The 20,107-nt window shown below is 36.9% G+C and overlaps 1 protein-coding gene across 4 annotated transcripts in view; it reads right to left on the bottom strand.

Moving 5' to 3' along the window:
• The window catches only part of BNC2 (basonuclin zinc finger protein 2), a 333,060-nt gene that overhangs the window by 87,085 nt on the left and 225,868 nt on the right, over nucleotides 1-20,107 (bottom strand). For all 4 annotated transcript variants that reach the window (XM_066180813.1, XM_066180815.1, XM_066180814.1 and 1 more), the window contains exon 4: nucleotides 16,476-16,711. In XM_066180813.1, coding sequence (XP_066036910.1) covers nucleotides 16,476-16,711 — 236 coding nt within the window. The remainder of the gene's footprint in view (nucleotides 1-16,475; nucleotides 16,712-20,107) is intronic.

The following is a 20,107-nucleotide window of genomic DNA, read 5'->3' as shown; positions in this document are numbered from 1 at the left end:
ATTTACCTAGTAGTATAATGACTATAAAAAGATGCCATAACTAGGGGTCAAATATTCCACTGCTGGTTCACCTCACTGAAGTGCTACTTTAGGGAAGTTAATTCTGCTAACTTAGTGCTCCTCACTGGAAATTATTACTCAATTTATAACCCAGATGAAAAGTCTTAAGTACACATGTGAAGAATCAGTGGTGCTCACAGATTAATAATGTGCCTCCATACAATCACTGGTTTAGACTGTTACATAGAGTTTGAAAGAGTATTCAGTCTTCAGTTTTCTTTGCATGGGATGCCTCCAAGAGTTGTCCTTTAATCACCACCCAAACAAACTCAGTACAGTATTTCTGTAAAAACTCAGTATTTCTCCCAATAATGCCTTGCTCAAGGCATTCCTGCAGTGCCACTCCTGCAGAAAAATTCTGATTTTTACTGATTTATTAGAAGGCCAGGTTGGATCAGGTCCTGGACGACCAGTTTGAGTGAAAGATGTTCCTGCCCATGGCAAGTACTCTTGTAACTAACTTTACATTAGCAAATAAATCAAGCTCAGTATTCCAAACACCACCATTTTAATGCTGTAAAACGGTGCAAGTAGTTTTGTCCCAGTTTCTACTTAGGAAATAAGTAAATTGGAAACGTCTTTATCTAGTACTTAAAAAAAGTAATGTAGCAAGTACCTGTGTAACACTTCAGAGCACCTCTCCAAAATAATACTATAACCTTTGTGTTAGTATTATAGTATTTTTATTAAATACAATGCTTTGTGGACCTGACTCTTTTTTGCCTTTACCCTAATGATTTCCTGTTCACAGACATGTGAACATGAAATGTTCATGTTCATGAACATGCTTACAGTTAAGTTCCTTCTACAGAAGAGGATCAGGTAACAATAAATTCCCCAGTCAGAGCTTCTTAGGAAAGGAAGCATATTATTCTCTCTCAAAGAGAAAGACTTAGTGCTGTCTTACATAGAGTAATGGAGTAAAAACATAAGACCTTTTGTAACAAGGTGGCAACCAAACTCACCAAATATCTTCCCTCCCTTTCCACTATAAAAGTAGATGATACAGAGTGTCAGTTGTCTTTTTGTAGAGATTTCTGTAGGATGGACATCATTGAGGGTATGACCCCAGTAAGAAGAAAGAGTAAGACCAATTTTTTAGCATTAAATGGAGGTGTGCACATACATATAATAGTTCAGACTAACTCCAGGGTTGCACTTTCAGGGAAATCAACATGGCTGAGTGAGGCCTGACTCGAGACAGTTTGTAAGGTGTCTCACTGTATGCAGGAGACAACATTATACTTCCCAAAGGCAAGGTTTGGCGTGCAGTCAGCGACGAGAGGGAACAACTGAGCTGCCCAGCGCCGGAACCACCAGTGCAATTTCCTGCAAGTCAGGAATATGAAACTGCACAGCTGCTGGGATGAGTGAATAGCTGAAGGAGCTTGTGTGAGCTTCAATAGCAGGCCTGAGCAGTGCTCCACTGTGAATGACAAGTGATGGGCCAAATCACTGGGGAGCTACTGATGAGTTATTAATGGTGACAGGTACACTACCTGGGAGACAGGTTGAGAGGGGAAAAAGATTTTTTATAAGTGAATAGTTAACAGCTGCACCCACTGCTAAGCATTACATGGATGCCACAAACTGTAGAATTCAAATCTTGGGTTATTCAAGCACGAAAAACTGCCTGTCACCAAACTGCAACGCATCGGTACAAATTAAGGTGGGAGAGATGAGATGAGGCTGGAACGATGCCTTGCTCAAGTAGGCAATGTCACCACAGAGTGCAGATAAGAGTGAGAGAAGGACTGAGATAACCATGAGGTGAAATATGGTTCTTAATAATAATGATGAATTTGCAAGAACAGCTTTTTAATTTTTCCTGAGGGCTTTTGGAAGAGAACAGATGCTGAATATGTCCTGTACTGACATGAATAAATGGGGGAAATAGAATAAGCAGAAGAAATATTTTCAAAGAAGTTTTCTTTTGAAATGAGAAGTAATATATTTCTATTGTGGAGATAATTTCTTCTATCTCCAGCCCCCTCCCAAGTTTGAAAGCCACATTATTAGGCTCATAATATAATGTTCTTACAATACCTACAATAATATAGTTACCTAGTTTTTTCCCAAAGGAATGAAGCATTGTAGTACTGAGTGTATTATGAGTGGTCTGAACAAAAATCTTTCTATTCTATTTCTCTTGTAAAATTCTGCACCAAAAGAAGCAGGGAATACAAACCAAATAAAACCCCAAAACATCCAAAAAACCCCAAACAGACAAACACCCCTCCCCCCATCAGGAATTTGGAAATGTGAACATAATCATGAAAGAAACTGGTTTTGAGTCCTTTCTTATTCAACTGCAAAGATATGTCTCTGTAGTAACTGCTTACATACAAGGAAAAAAAAAACAACCCTAAGAGATAATTTGGTGGCTTTTTTTGTGCACTTTTAATGTAGTGGAACAGTTAAATACTTGCAAGACTAGCCAGGTCCCAAGACAATAAGCTGGTGGTTCACTGACTTCTAGGTTTGCACAAAGCACAGGCTGGAAATCACTCTCGGGATATCTGAACAGAGACACCTTTTTCCTGTGACAAAATGTGCCAAATGACTAATCTTAAAAAATAAATAAATAAAACAAAGAGGGAAAAATGAGGAGCACATTGACAAACTAAATGGTTAAGTTTAAAAATTTTAAATTCATTTTTTCTCAAATCAGAGTCTCACACATATTCCAGAATGGTAAGAAAAAAAAGAAGGCTAGTCAGCAAAAGCTGGGTTCCTCCAAGGTAGAGCGAGAAAACTGTTTATACCTATGGTTACTGCCTCTTCTCATTTCTATGCCATAGGGACACTGTGCTTTTGCATGCTCTGGAGGAGGGAGATATATGAGACAGAAATGGTTCGCACTTCAAAAAGCTTCTAACGCTTTAAAATATAAAGGCAGAAACTGATTCAGCATTGTAAATTTTTTCAGGATTTAGTCCAAATCTTTCAGTTTTCGCATTCCAAAGTGAACATCACTGAAAGACAAATAGTTCTCTGCATGTGTGTGTTGGGAGTGGATGTGATATTAGTCAAGCTTACTCATAACTTGCTTTCTGATATTCATAATATATAATTATTTCTGCTTTTCTGCTTTACTGTGGCTCTTATGGAAATCTTCTATGATTCCTCAGTGTCTGAACTTCTCACATTGTGAATCAATACTCAAACACATAGTCAAAGCAAGTGAGACAGTTACATTTTATCTTAACAATTGATCATTAAAGTATTTTTATTAAATATTATACTTTGTGGAAACTACTTTTCACACAACTTCTAGGCATAAAAGAAATGCAACATCATTTTTAAAAGTTTAGTAAGAATTTCAGGGAACTGAAAATTAGTTGAATTTGGCATTAGAAACCTTCTGAAAATACTACACTGATATCCCTATATATTGATTAAATCCTTATTTCTCTTCCATCCTATTTTTAATTTTTTTAATGCTTAAAAGTCACATGGCTGGAGGACCTAGTCTAAAGGCATAGGAAACCTAAGTCAAATTTCAGAGAGTGAAATTTGAAAAGTTAATTCCCTATGCTTAATGTCAAAAAGCATGGAATTTACGGTGAGCAAGGTGAGCTTAGTTTTAATCTCTATGTTTCAATTAAACAGTGCCTTACTGCACAAATTTTTCCATTAGTTACAAGAAGTTTGCCTCTAAATGTGAATTTTCTTTCTTGTATTCATTGGAATTGAAATATCAATTTCTTTAATTTCTCTTTAGTGATAGGTCTATGAATTTAGAAGCCTGTGTTTTGATACCCAAGTTTGCATGGAGATATCAGTGCCTGTTACCATCATGCCCAAAACGTAAAATCGTAACTTATTTTTTAAAACTGTAAATGCAAAAAGAATAACTTCAAAGTTTTGTTGGCTACCTTTCAGCAAAAACAAACAAACAAACAAAAAATCACAAAAAATTACTATAAAGCTGATGGTGCAAATCATGAGTGTGTTTATTTTTTATCAGTCTACCTTATTCACCATGTTTTGGGGTCAAAAGTAATGCTTTAAGGATTATACAGAACACTGTGTTTTTTTCACCACCACATTCCAAGTCCATCCACCAAAGCAGGTCTCTTTTTTTCCCTCCAAACCATATGCAGTACCATTTGGTTTTTATTGATTCATTATAAGTTATTGAGTGACACAAAGGACAAGCTGCCAATAGAAATAAAAAGCCAGGATATTAGGCAGAAGAGCTGATTTATAAACATGGAAAAATTTGTTGGAGAAATAACATTCAAGGACTTTTCCCTTCCCTGTATTTAATTCTAGATGTACTGTGTTCCTCATGCTACCCCAGTTCATCATGTATTAACAAATACTTCAACTGTTTTTGCAAGCCTCCTCATTTTCACAGAAGGTATTTGGTAAATGATGTCCACAAGTTTCAAAGGGAACATAAACTTGTACCTTAATTTGTATGTACTATGTAATCAGGTTAGCAGGCTGGTCAAAGTCTTGGCTCACTGTGCAGCCAGAATCAGAGAATTGTCCTCTTGGGTGGCCTGGAGCCACCAAGCTAGAAGGAAAGGAATTGGGGATGCAGCACCTATCCATAGCTGACCAACAGACACTGGGGAGGAAATGGTGTGGTGGGAAAGGATCTTGTGCTCACCATTATTTTTGCACCTCACAAAATTCCAGCTTGAGGTGGGAAAGAAAGACAGAAAGAGCAACCTGGACCAAAGATGCTAAGATCTTACTTTTGGAAGGCTCTAGACATCACAGGAAATGCCAAAACTGATTTGGGAGACCTCAAGATGAGAACGTGCTTTATTAGGGAGTCTCCATTTATATAACATGCCATAAACAATCCACAGCTTGGTTTTGAGAGATGTAATACATGTCTGTGCCGATGGAGTCTACTCCAGAGAAAACAATTAACAATAAAGAAAGAATCTTTAGAAGTCTACAATTTTTAATTGTAACATACTTTCTTGCACACTTCTTAAAACCTGCTATTCATTTCTTTTCAAAAAAACAGCAGTACTTACAGGAAGAGAACTGTTACATGACCTCAGTTGGCTTACATACATTCACTGAGACCTCCATTCAGGAAAACATACAAGCATATGCTTAATGTTAAACATGTGAATAGAAGATTGTTGAAGTCAAGGGTACTAATTGTATAAAGTTAGATAGGTTCTTGTGCACCTCGCTAAATCAGCAACCACTTTCTGACAGTATCTGAGCAGTTCTCTGGGTAAAAAATTAAGTTTGGCTCCCTATGGTTTTATATCTCCACAATAAGCTGAGAACTCCTTTGGCTGGCATCTTTCTAAATTCTTTCCTCCCTGCTTCTCTCTTGTAGCTTCTTTGGTGCCTCAAAAGAGATGTGTTGCTTTTTCTTCGGTATCTCTCTCTACTACCTGGCCACATACACAAAATACATACAATGAAGTACTATGAGACACTCTTTCAAGATTCATCTTTGGCTCATCCTGTACAATCAATTTGCTAGCCGTATGTGGCTGGGAGAACACAGACTTCTCATGCCACAGACCCCAGATGAAGACTGAAAGTGATTAGGTCTTGAGATGGTATGAACATCATAATCGGTTTCCATTCTACCCCTGGACAACCCCATATCTGCTGCTCAGTTGTCCCAGAAGAGCTTCTTACATTCTCTAACATCCAGGTTCTCTGCAGCCTCACAACAAATACAATTCTGTGAGCAATCTGCTACAGACATTATTAATTCCTCACTCTTTTTCTACCAAGAAACATATCTCTGCCTCCAACTGTGGCAGAAAATGAATGCCATAGGACTTATACCCATCACCTCACAACCCTTTGAACCTAAAAATGAGAGAGAAGAGCTCTGTTTTGCATCCTATGGTACAGTTTGAAATGCTCCTATCAAGAGGAAACCAGTTCCCACATGGAAAGAAACCAAGTTAGTACTAGTTAAATTCTTTAACCCCAAATTTAATTTTATCTTATGAAATCCTATCTAAAAGAGATGGGTTGGACAAAAGCATTTCTGTAGATCACAAAGCATTTCTGTGGATTATATACTCAGTATGAACCAAGCAAGTTTTTCCAGGCATTGCCCTAGCTACTTTCAAATAGTTTGAGAGCTTTTAATGGAAAGCCTGGTTCAACATAAGCTACACTAAAAGCAATCTGGTGAGTAGCCTTATTTCTTCCATTCCTCCTTGTCAGCACCATATGACAACTTGGACACAATTTAAGGACACCCAATATTCAAAAAGCATGGATAAAAATGTAATTATGTTAATTCTACTACTATATCTATATCACTACTCAAGCTATAGAGATACAAGCAAATCCAGCAAGCTGACATATACTGGGGCAGCAGTTTTAAAAATCCACTTATCCTACAAGTGACTTCCTCCTGTGCAGACAGCTGCCAGTCAGTAACAGAGGTCTCCACACCCTTTTTCCATACCCTTTCCAGTAGATGGAATGCAAGACTTCAGGGTACAATTCTGGCAAGATTCATCATGAAGAATCCACAAGACTGGACGGAAAAAGACATACTTTACCCTACCATAAAAGGTAAAAATGACCCAATGAAACAAAATCTTTCTCTTCTATTTGCTAAAAAGATTATATTAAAAAAAATTATTTACTGAAATTAATGTTCCAATGGTGGTGATGTTTCAGAATTTGACTAAGGAATAATTGTAATTACACATTCTATTTCATTAAAGGATGTCAAAGCACTTCATAAACATAAATTAACAACATCCAAGTATAAATCGCGATGATTAGAACATTTTGTTAAAGCTGTGGGGGAGGAGGAAAAAGTCAAGCCGAAGCACAAAGGACTTGTGCAGCAAGTTAATATATCAGAGCCAGTAGAATATGATATACACTTCCTGGCTTCAAGTCATGTATTCAAAATTCTAGAACATGGTGCAAAATGAGAAGCAAATCAGAGAAGATGTTTCAACATAGGAGAGAAAAGTAAATTTCTCAATTCAAATATAGGAGGTCATCTTCATTAGAATCAAAAAGTATCTTGATAAGTAAAAGGGGGTTGTCTGTCTACGTTCAATGCTGTCATCTTACTGCCTGGAAGGCAACAGTAAGTGTTAATGACATTTACCCCTCCTAATAAGAGTCACTCACACTTCACTGTTATTCCTTATTATTTCTCAGGACAGGCACTAGCACCTCATTGAAACATCAGTGCTGCAAGGGAAAAAAGTTCCCTTGAGACCCCTTGGACTTCAACAAAAACAGTAAATCAACTGATGCTGGACAGATGACAAGTTTGATTCTCTGTGGCCCTTCTTGATTCCTAAGTGTCTCTGGACCTAAATTTCCTAAGTGCCTGAAGTCAGGGCTGACACCTAATCAGACAATCAAAACCACACCTAAACTCAAAGCAAGAGGTTTCTAAACTGGAAAAGAAGTATTAAATCCATTTAAGCGTCATGGTCTGGACTCCATACTCTCTAACTGAGCTAATCTCCATTGATGTGTAGCTGAATGGTTAATATCACAACCTTATCACCTCCAGGACCACGATTTGAATTTAGCCCAAGGTTCTCTGCAAAGACAGTAGTCTATAAAAAGCAGAAGTTCTAATCTCTGACCTGCTTTTTGTGAGAAGAATGATGTTAATTCCTCAGATTCTTGGCACAACCCACTCCCCTCCACAGGGCACACATATTTCCCTTCAATCAATAACTTTATGCCCTTTAGTTTTCTTTATTTTATAACAGGTCACTGCATTTCTCATAAGAAAATTGAAGTGAACAGTTACCCTAAGAACCTGTCCTCAACTCAGTGGTCACACTTGCTTGATATAGTGCAGGACATATTCTGGTAGAGGCTTCAGCATGGCATTGTCAGCAAGAAAAGTGATTTTCCAGGCTACAAGAAAAGCCGTTCGCTCCCCCCTCTTCATCCATGGAGAATCAATCGCAAAATCAGAGATTTTTGTCAAAGACACACACAATCACAATCTATTAGAAATATAAACACAATTTTTGATTGTTAAAATACCTGTATATATACGTAAATATACATATACATACACACACATATACACACACATACATATTTGAAGGAAAAAGATCTGTGATCATAAATGGTTAATAGAAATTCAACCACATTCTGAAGCAAGAAAGCTGGAAATAGCTTCCTCCTTGACTTACCTGCCAAGACCCAAGTTCAGGACTCTGTTTCTTCCGAAATGCTTGATGGCATCACTCACACCTAAAACAGCCTAGGGAATGAACTATTCCTCCCACCTCCTTCATCCTTCACTCTGCTTTGGATGTTTGTGATTTCATCAACTATCACAAGAGAGACCCAGGATCATGAACTCAAGCCTTGGCAGGTGAAGAGATTTCCAGCTCCATTTTAAAAATCAAGCACACACATCCTGGTGCACGCCTGACAGACCTTCAGTAACAGACATTTCTGTGCTCTGCAGTCGATTACCTGTGCAAAAAGTACATCAGTGGGATCACAGCTTCTCACCCCTAGTACTGTAAGCAGTCAGTACACATTCCAGATAGGACAAACACACCTCTCTCTCTCCTTCTCCCCCCCCTTTTTTTTTTTTTTTTTTGACTGACCGCCATAAATGTTTTCCATTAAACAGACACCTTTACATTTCTGAGCAATGTGTAGCACTATGGCTATAAAGGCTAACTATTTTATAGTAGTCATTAGGAACTAGGATGCTGTATACTGCTGTTGATCACCAGGGGTTATACAGCTCCCTGCTTCATTACCCTTGCAAGATGCAAGACACAGAGCAGCAATAGCACAGCTCTCCAGGTGCACATATTCAGGAAAACCCAATGATCTTTGCATGTACTGAGACATGTGTTGTCATGTAACTTGTCCTGGTGGCATTCAGAAGTGTTATCAAACTCTCTGGACTTTATTTTCATTGTTGCTTGGTTAAAGTATGAACCATGATAAGTATTCCGATTTAGTACTATTGCAATCAGTAGTGTTACTATTAGAGGTACAGCGCCAAAAGCATCAGAGAGATGTTAGGCAATACATTGCAGATACAGACAAAATCTGAAAGTACTTCACACTATAGAACAAGTGGCACTGCTTTGCTCAAACACACAACAATGCTTCCCACTGGCTCAGCAGTTGTGCTTTGTTTCCTGTCTCCCTTTTCAGCCTTTAAGGTTTACCTGGGCTTTTTCCACCCTCTGTTTAGGGTAAAGACAGAATAGTCTAGATTAAAACAGCTAAGAAGACTACAAAAGAGGAAGGGGCATAGAAGAGAATCTCTGTTCAACAGAAGTGTAGGAGAATCATACTAAACTGTCACACAGAGGAGAAGGGAAACTCTTCCAGAGTTTCAAATATTAGCACACAGTGATGCCATGGGAGGAATAGAGCACTGGATGAGATGGACATCTAACAGATCCTTTTACTCTTGTGCTAAAGAGGCAAAATCAGAGAACAAGGGGAAGTGGAACTAAGGTGAGGCTGAAGAAGGGAAGATAAGCAAGTAAAAAAAGGGGGGGTGGGTAAGGGAGGCAATGACAAAAGAATAAGGGATTTGAAGTGGAAAGTGAGGGAGGAAGGAACAGGGAGGCTCAAAGAACAAGAAAGCGGCAGAGAACATACAAAAGAGACACTTTTAAATCCTGTGTGTACTGCAGGACTAGATTGGATAAATGTTATCCAGCTTTGAGTCTTGGTTGCTCTGAGGGTCACTATTGAAGAACATCAGAATTAAAGAGCACACATGAGTGCTAACAATAACTATGAAGAAGAAAAGAAAATCCAAGACAGAATGGTATCTAACAAAGCTGAAAAAGATATTAATTTGTAAAAGGGTAACTCTTTTTATTATCAAGTGATTAAATGTTGGTGGCAGTTACTACAGGTAACAAAATCTTGTATGGGAAGGACTTATGTTGTACTTTTGCTTTGTGAAAATCTTTACCAGATACACTTCTTAACCTTTATCTGCATCAGTTTTACAAGTTTGTGGGGTTTTTTTTAATAAAAAAGGCATACCACTCATGGAGGCATGGAAACACTAAGTGATTGCTTCCTAAAAGGCATGGAAATCCTCCATTGACCACAGCTAAAAGAGTAAAGTGTTAGTTAAGTTAGTAAAGCAAATAGACCAATGAGGAAACAATGCCAATAAAATAAATACAAAACTTTCACAAACAAATTTTCTTTTTTACTATTCATATGTGTAACTGTCAATTAACATTTGCTGGGTTGCAACAGTGAACTTTTTTCTTTTTTTATATAATTTAGTTGTTTGTTTCTTTTAATTTCCTTTAACAAGTAATATAGCATACCACCATTTTAAAGGTGTTCTTGTTGTGAAAGAACAAACAGTAAAATCACCCTACAGCACTTGGGGAAAAGTGCTGAACCTGAAACTTTGTATGACTCATGATTATAGATAGCCAACTACATTGAACTTAATGTGTGATGATATTACTCCAGCAACCTGACACTCCATGTCTACCTTGCAAATGCTGATATCAGAGCTTCTTTTTATTTGTTTTCTTTCTAATGTTCTTTATGTTTAAGCATCAAAGGCTATCTGACAAGCTGTTAAATGAAATAGTCCTTGCACTTGGGTTGTATAGCAAAAGTTCAAAGATCTTAAAAGGCAAGTGATTTCAGACAGAAAAGCTAAGACTCTATAAAGTCTCTAAAAGAGTTTAGAGAGCAACAGAACCCATCCTTTTCTGAAATCCTCCACAGACAAGCCAATGGTGGGCAATATTTAATTTTAAGAACAGTAAAGCAATTTCTATCTGTGCATATGGTTAATATTTAGGAGGTGAACTGCTAAGGGATTACTTTGAGAAAGAAAAGAATTTAGGAACGATATTACTAAAGATGCTCAAATTTCTTTCTTTGGCCTCTACCCAAATATCTTCATTTAATCTGAATGTAAAAATGGTATGCGTGAACAAACTAGTGGTGACAAACTAGTACAGAAACCAACTTACCCATACGACCCAGAGAAACTATGTTTTACAAAAATTTGAGAAGCTGTTTGTCAAATATAACTGACAATATCAGTTATATATATGCTGATACATATATATCAACATATCTGAGCATGTAGCTTGACTATGCAGATGCTATTTTCATTTTAAAATCTCTGAACTGAATTATTTAAACACTGCTATGTATGTAATAATTTCAATGAGGTTTTTTTAGTTAATGGGATTTTGGTGTTTTTGAAAAAATATCTGAAACTGTTTGCACCTCCCCACACTCTGCCCTGAACCATGTATAGCTTCTGAGAGCATACCTTCTTAGCTGACTTCTTGCTTAACAGTTGTTTTAGGACTACAGTACAAGCACAACAATGGAAGACTAGACCAATTTTCCCAAAGCAGAAAATGATACCTAATGATTTTGGATTCCATCATTATTTGGCATTGACTTTGCTGCAGAAAAGACCTTCATTTAGGATTAGTGATGTCCAGTATATGAACTTTTGTGAGAGAGTCTTCTTTTGGACCTATAAAATACCCATAGTCTTCCAGTTGGCTTTAGGGTGGTGTTTTTGTTTGTTTGTTTGTTTGTTTGTTTTGTTTTGTTTTGTTTTTTTAAATTTCTCATAGCTGTGAGCAGCACCAGAGAGTCTGGCAGCTAAGACATTGCCTATAAGCTACTGACTAATCTACTTTTTCCAGGGCATGATGATAAGTATGGAATTCCTAGGTCTTGACCATTTTTGCTAATTCTGTCAATGTTCGGCTCTGTGCCTCTGCCTCCTTCTTTGTATTGTAAAGACATTATATATTTTCCTCTTTTGCACTAAGAGAGTACAACTATTTGACCACAAAACAGTTGAAAAAGTGTTGAGCTGTTACTCAAAACACTGAACCATTATTTGCACGGAGCCAGTTTACAGCCTCTAAGTTGTAATCACATGTTTACATGTGATTACATGTAATCACATGATTTCTGTAGCTGGACCAGTGTAAAATCTGAATGACCCAGCTGTTCAGTGCTAGTGGCATAACTGCTCTCTAGCCCTCTCCTCTCAGACTAATGACAGTTAACTTGGATGTGTTTAAAAGGAGGATTTTTCTAACCTGTTTTTTTTAGAGAGAACCTGGCTAGGGAGCAATTTCACATGTAGCTACGCTAGCAAATGGATGGGGTAAAGGTATTCTGTCCAACCCTGTGATCTCTGGTGGATCGTAGAACAGCTGGAAAAGTTACCTCTTCTCTCAGCTTAGCTGGAATTAAACCAGGGTTGGAGACTCACAGTTCAGCTATTCTTTACCAAAAAAGTACCGTCATTCAAATCAATAGAGCCACTAGTCACGTACATCTCTTTGCGTAGCATGTGACGTATCTGACCCAAAACGTCTACTGTTTTCAGCAAAAATTTCTTGTCATGTAAAAGACACGTGAAGTTAGGTGTTCCCATAAGAGAAAACTTACAGGCTCATGAATCATGTACAGATTGACACCAAATACATTAAATTAGTTCCTTGAGATAGAAAAAGAAAGCCTAAAATTTGAAGCACTCTGAAGTCCTAAGGAGCAAACACCATCCAGAATGTCCCTCTATGCCATGAAGTTTGTTTGAGGATCAAAATATCCTCAATGAGAGAACAGCTCCTCTGTTAAAACATTAATCCTGTGACAGTCTATGAGATTGGTGACCAAATTATCACTAACATTTCATTGATAGGTATCTATTCACTAGAAATTCAACTTATTGCACAGATGCCAGAGCATCTTTCCAGGTCTTAATGCCTTTCAGCCATTACTGGCAATATTGTGACTGTGCCCAAAGGTGAAAGGCAATGTTATCAAATTCTTTCTGTGGCTTCAGGGTTTCTTGACTTCCTGTGCTCTATAAATGCATCCACAGAATGGAGGCATTTAGACTACATTTTTCTCTGCCCACTGTTTTTTAATTTGCTACTTGGAAAGATTATTAGTCAAAGTGAAGGCATTACAAATAATCTCAAGCACTGTGTAGTACTAGTAAACAACTGTTTTTCTCTTGTTTCTCCAGGGGAGTAAACCACTAGCTTTTTCTCAAAAGTTACAAGGAAAAAGTTGCGAGGTTTGCAGGGGTGTTGTTTGGTTGGTTGGTTGTTGGGTTGGTTATTTTTGGTTTTTTGGGGGGTTTTTTTTTGGTTTTTTTTGGTTGATTGATTGGTTGGTTGTGGAAATCATCTGACAATAGTAATTGATTCTGAGTGGATACATCCACCCTACCCCTCAAAAATGCCTCTGTTTAGAGAAAATATTTTAACACTTCCATCATGTTGAGGGCACATTTAGCACAGGTGGATGTCTTAGACCATCCCAAAGCATAAAACTCCAGTTTTGTGCCAGCTTTTCAAATCTCTTGCACAATGGTTAATTAACGAATGCTAGAACTCAAACCTGGAAAAAGTATTCTGGAATCTGTTACAACCATTACCATTTTCTATTCTGTTACTTCTCTTAATCCATGCTACTAAGCTTCCTGTTTTTCCTGTCCTGAGGAAACAATGGGAGAAGAGTGTTATACTATGTATGATTCTGTAAAGTTACAAGTTTAAAATATTATTTTTACTAGATTTTGATTCTCTAACTATGCTACCATAGCAAACTTTTTCCTTCGGATATGTATTTCTGTATTTGATATACAATGAGTATGTATGAATGTATGGTATACTTACTAGTGTTGACTGGAATTTGGAGATAACAGGTGGATTTGGACAGAAAAGTTACAAAGAATTATAATTCCTGACTGAGAGTAAGATGTTCCTCAGTTCACTGCAGGATAGCCTTTCAACAGTCCCTGGTTGGTGATACTCTGGATGATTTGTTTTGGTACTTGATACTTTTGATACTCCTACAGGAGTGCAATACTTAGAACATTTCATTCAGAATTTTCTTTATGTAAAAGCTGAGTCTGAAAGCCTCAAGCAATTCTTTGAAAAGTTTCAGTCTATAATTATAAGCTTCATGGAGCAACGTCTTTTGCTTAAAGGAGACATTACCTGTATGTACTTTTACTGTGCTAGTGTTACTACACATTTCCTTTCAAATTTCCCTGCATACTCCTTTTCTCCTTTCTAACATATACTTGCAATAGAGTTATTTTTAAATACGACATTTTTATTATCATAGATTTAATTAATTTTCCCAAGGTTTCTCTGCATATATGTTTTACAAATCATTTTCCTTTCCTGCCATAGTTTTCTAGCTTTAATGGAAACAAAATGCACTTTTTTCCTAGAGATCCTGTGGAGATATTCAAAAGCCATCTGGACGTGGTTCTGGACAAACAGTTCTGGGTGGCTTCGCTTGGACAGAAGGTTTGGACAAGATGACCTCCCTTCTAACCTTGACCAGTGTGTAATTCTTTGAAATTAGACAGCTAAATTAACAGAGATGCTCGACTACACACCTATCATAGGTCTTCATTCACTCATTAAGAAAATCCGCAGTTGAGTGCTAATGAAGTCAATATGTGGCAAGTCTGTAACAGCTGCCCTTAACTCTCCCTGATAATTGTTCTCATTTAAATGGCATAATATTCAATATACTGTTGCTGAATATAGTCATGGTGAAATTCATGCTTTAGGGGCTACAATGTGACTGAGTTTTAGCCAGAAAAACTGAACTGTGACCTAATGGGGTATTTAAGGCCTTTATACCATTCAGATGCATAGGTCATAATCTCTGTATAAACATATAATTATATTACAAGCCATTCTTGCATTTATTGAGATCATTCCAAAAGATAGTTAAAACAAAATCAATAAGAGCATGATTCAATGGCCTTTAAAACAAGAAAACTACTGATTTCAGTCAGTCTTCTTGTCTGTAAGAGACACAGAATTACATTCCATGCTTGTAATATATTACACCTAATTATTAATCATATTTAGTAACCAGCAAATATCTAATACTATGTCTTAAAATTTTGCAATTTTTCACATGTATTCCTTTACAAATCAAATTTCTTCAGCCCTCTGTGTCAGTAGCATTCAGAATACACAAATCTAAAATATGATGCAATATGCATATAATCCTAGTACATATCTCTGTAGTTATCTCTCATGTGTGCATCCTAATTATATATAATATGCAAAATTTATAAATTCATAGCCATACATTTATATCTTACAAGCATCATAGATATCTACTGCACAAATACGATGGATTATACAATAATTTTAGACTGGTAATGGAAAAGGCATTCTGTTCTATTTGAATAGGTGTGACATTTGGCCTTTACTAAATAGATGCCTGAGAGAATCCTGAAGCAATTAAAGAGCTCCATTCCATAGATGTCCTAACAAGAATAAAAAAATTTCATTATTAAAGTGTAAACCTTTTTAATTCTCTTTCTCTGAGACTGCTTTGCAATTCAGTATACTTTTCTGTGAAAATCCCAAATAAAGAGCATTTAAGAAAATATTTACAAGCACAGAAGGTGAAGTTTTCTGTAGAATCACATAAAGCTAATTTACTTCTTTCACACAAGGTACAGAAACCTGAAGATAAATTAAGAAATAAAGTCAGAATTTCTCAGAACAGGTATAAACCCCATATTTTCAATAAAGTTCTAAGCATGCTAGCAACGCCTACAAAAATAAAGTAATGAATCAGCAACTAAAATTTTCAAAGTTTTTTAGGCATGTCCACTTCAATAACTGGAAGAATTCTAGATGATGGAGAGCTCCTAGAAAATCAGTAGCAATTAAGAGAATTCAGAAATATGTAGTATTAGGTTATTAACAAGACATTGTCTCATAAAATGTAAAAATTCACTTTGGAACTCAATAGCTTGTGAATTTTTTCAGATAAGCAACTCTACATATATTTATGACCATACTCATAAAGCAAGCCTGTCCATTTTTCCGTTAAACATATTTTTCTTTAGATTGTCTATTTCAACTAATCTTCATGCAACACTTTATTTAAAGCTATGTTTCAAAAATAGCCTTATAAAAAGGATTTTCCTGTTAATACATAAGGATACTTTACAACACAATCATGACCACAACTCCCATTTCATCTATACACTTTTAGGTATCTTTGTAAAGAAGGAGAGAAAAGATGGCAGAGCTGCTGACTTGCATCTTAGTTTCCCAAGTCAAACAGTAGACCTTGAAAACTTGCCAGCAGCCTTTGATGGCCAGATCATGCTTACAGGTAGCTAACCTCAGTATTTTCAGTATTTAAGGCATTTCCTACCATAAACATAAGCAAGTACAAATAAATACTATGGTATGAAGGCACCTGTATTTTTTTAGCTTAGGAAATATTGAATATTTTATTTTACCAACACTACCATTAGGCTTCAACATGCCAGACTAGATTCACTTCATATCCTTCTACCTCTTTGCGTGCACCTTCACCCAAATATGTATGCTACATCCATACATCAACAACAGAAAAATCACTTAACTGGGTTTGAAAACATGCTTTGCTTTATTTCCTACCTGAAGAATGTAGCCTCGAACATAGTCTCGAAGTGTCCAGCCTAAGCCATGCAGAATATGCAACACCTCCTCTTGCTTCAGAACACTGAAGAGTCGGTCAAGCAGTATCTTCAGTCTCACAGGCACAGCCTGAGTACCGTAGAGCATCAGGCTGCTGATGTCAAACACAACATTGGACTGCACGATCTCCACTTGGGTTGGGTGGTAGAGATGCTGAGTACTAAGTTTGTCCAAAGCTGAAAGAAAAAGGGTCAAGTATAAGGAAAGCATAAAGAAAAGACAAGAAAACAACTCCAAAGAGTCATGTACACACATCACATTTGGCAGATACACTTATTTTCCAGAGAAATATCATCTGGATGATTCACAGAAACATAGAGTCACAGAATAGTTTGTGTTGGAAGAGGCCTTTATAGGTCAGCTAGTCCACTCCCCTGCCATGGGCAGGGACATCTTCAACTATATCAGGTTTCTCAAAGCCTCATCCCACCTGATCTTGAATATATTCATGGATGGGGCATCTACAGCTTCATTGGGCAACTACTCCAATGCCTCAACATTTCTGGAAAAATCTCCTTTATTTCTAATCTAAATCTACTCTCCTCTTTTCAGCTTAAAGCCACTACCTCTTGTCCAATCAGTACATGCCCTTGTTAAAAGACTCTTCCCAGCGTTTTGGTAGGCCCTCTTTCTGAACTGAAAGCCCAATAACTTCATCAAAGAGCCTTGACCAAGCTTCTTTTGAACTTTTTCCCCTGGCTGAAGGATCACAATTCTCCCAGCCTTTCCTCACAGGACAGAGTCTCCATCCCTCTGATCACCTTGATAGTCTCATCTGGACTTGCTCCAACAGGTGCATGTCTTTCCTTTGCTGAGCACCCCAGAGCAGGGGTCCCACTGCTCCAAGCAGCATTTCACCAGAGGGGCAGGATCATCTACCACACCCTACTGGCAATGCTGCTTTTGATACAGCCCAGGGTATGATCAGATTTCTGGGCTGCAGGTGCACATTGTTGGGCCATGTTCAGCTTTTCATCCACTGAAGTTCCCCAGGTCCTTCTCTAAAGTGATACTCTCAATAAGTTCACCTCTCAGTGTGTACTCATGCTTGGGATTGCCCTGACTCAGGTGCAGCACTTTGGCCTTGCTGAAACTCATAAGGTTGATATGAGTCCACTACCTCAATCTTGTCCAGGTGATCCTGTATGGCATCCTGCCCTTCTGGTGTGTCAACTGCACCACTCAGCTTGGTGTCATCTGCAAATTTGCTGATGGCCTCACAGTGTCATTGGCGAAGATATTAAACACTACTGGTCCTAGTATGGACTCCTGATGGACGTCAGTCATCACTAAGGGATCATTTTTCACAGATGCAGTCCAAAACAGCTCTAGTTTCTAAAGGTCACAAGTAATTTTAATTGCTGTGGGAGAAGGGTTCTCAGGTGGGACTAAGACACTACAATACTCATAGTTCAAGAGAAATTTATGATTAACTATTGACCAAGACTGAACCAGTGCTGAATTGGATGAGACTGCTAAAGGTTTGATACTAAATCTCTAGAGGAAAAAAATAAAACAGATACTACCTAAACTCCAGTCTTTTAAACATGTTAAAACTAAGGCCCCTGATTTACCAAAAATTTGACCATTAATTCACTGCTTCTAGAGCCAGCTAGTTCTTTGCACCTGGCTTTACGAATTCCATGTCACTGTGATTTGAATAATTTTGTGATAAGGGAAATTTGCAGGATAAAGGTAATTCTTATTCCCTTGTGAAGTCAAAAAAGATGGAATTACATATGACATCATGCATTTCACTGAGTATCAATGTTTATATTTAATTTTATTTCTACTTTATGAACTATGTTGCAGCACTTAAGCTTCTCACTGCATTTTTAAACAAAATTTCTGAGCATTTAAAATAATCTTGCAGGGATTTCTCCTGTACTTGGTTTCTTCTTGTCCTACGGTCACCGGAGAGTTCATGTACTCTTGATAAATTGCTTTCTTACATCCAGAGCACAAAGACCCTTATCATTTACTTGCTGACTTCATTCAACACATTTACTCCAAGGACTACATTGTCAAAGAGTTCTGGTTTCCTCATAGTTCATTTCTTGCAAATGAATTGTCTGATCTTTTCTATTCTAGTGGCTAAGTCAACTTCAAATAAATAGCTTTAAATGTTAATTTAACATTCAAACAAGATAAGAAATTGGCAAGCCTAGGGACTTCAGTCCTACGTCTCTCCACAGGACATTTATACGGCAGAATATGAAGAGTGGAACTTTTACTTCCACAAGCTCTTCTTCCAAAGTATTTAATCTATGTAGGCTTCATGATGTAGGACTCATTTTTTACAAGGTCTAATGAATGAGATTTGATTGAAGCTTAAACAGGTTAAATACTCTCATATTAAGGTATTTAATAGCTCCTCCAAATTTAGACCGGAACCAAGAATAAGTGGATATTTTTTGAATACTTGATGCTTTTTAATAACTGAGTCATACTGTGTTTCTAATATACCCTAATGTTTGTTTTTGTTTCTCTCTTCTTAACATTAAGTACCATGCCTGCAGTGAGGATAAACAAGTTCTTCCATCTAAAGAAGACTTGTCATGCTGAGGATGTTAAGATCATTATTCTACTGTGGTCCAAGCGAGAATGACTATAAGACATCTTTATCTAAAGATTATTGGGTGGATTACAGATCTAATCCCTTTTAATTTCTCTAACAATGAGATTACAAAACTCTGTGGACATATATCTACTCCATGTAAGGTGACCCACTCTAAGGAAAACAGCTTTGTAAAGTTTGAGGTGGAATGGAAGACGAGAAAAAATAAATAAAGTTTTTTTAAATAACTAAGGACACTCTTTGACCAGCTGATAGAAATTTTTGCGATCTAACTATTCCATTCAACTGCAATATTCATTTTTTAGCAGCATTAAATATAGACATTTGCTTCTCAACACACACACACATAAATACTAATTAGCATGATATTGAAACAACATTCCAACTGACAATGATATTATCTCCAATTTTGATTTGTGGCCTTATTATGCATATTACATAATAAATAAGCAGTGAATTTTATCCTTTTCAAGTACAAGTCAAGATATGCAGTAAAATGTGGAATTTATAACACAACAAAACATCCATTATTGCATGGGTGCATAAGGACATTTGCAAGCTAAAGACAAACCTCCTGCTACATGAAAATAAAAGGGTTGTAAATGAAATGAAAGGAAGCACAGTTGTGTTCATATGGGAAATAAAAGTACTGTAATATTCTGAAATTCTTTCTGAACATTAACTATTGATACTCCTTCAAATTGTCAGAAGAATGAAAATTCTTACTCTAATTTGTAATTTATAAAAATTTTTGTGTTTCTTTAAAAGATTGTTAAGGATGTAGCTGACAGAGAGAATTTTTTAGTATTTCTCATTTCTCCTCCGGTACGCTTAATGACCTAATGCCATTGTTCTAGGTGGATTCAAGAGGCCATTTATGTTGATATGTACTTTTTCAGGTAAGAGGTAAGGAAGGAACTATCTCGTTGGTTTTCTGTTAAGAGAGGAGTATTAGCTTTAACCTTCTTGAAAAAATTCTGATTTTTGTAAAATC

Source organism: Chamaea fasciata, unplaced genomic scaffold, assembly GCF_029207755.1.
Source record: "Chamaea fasciata isolate MVZ Bird 193981 ecotype frontalis unplaced genomic scaffold, bChaFas1.0.hap1 SCAF_4, whole genome shotgun sequence".
NCBI lineage: Eukaryota > Metazoa > Chordata > Aves > Passeriformes > Sylviidae > Chamaea > Chamaea fasciata.
The sequence above is the reverse complement of the archived record's forward strand: the minus strand, read 5'-3'. Positions and strand labels throughout refer to the sequence as shown.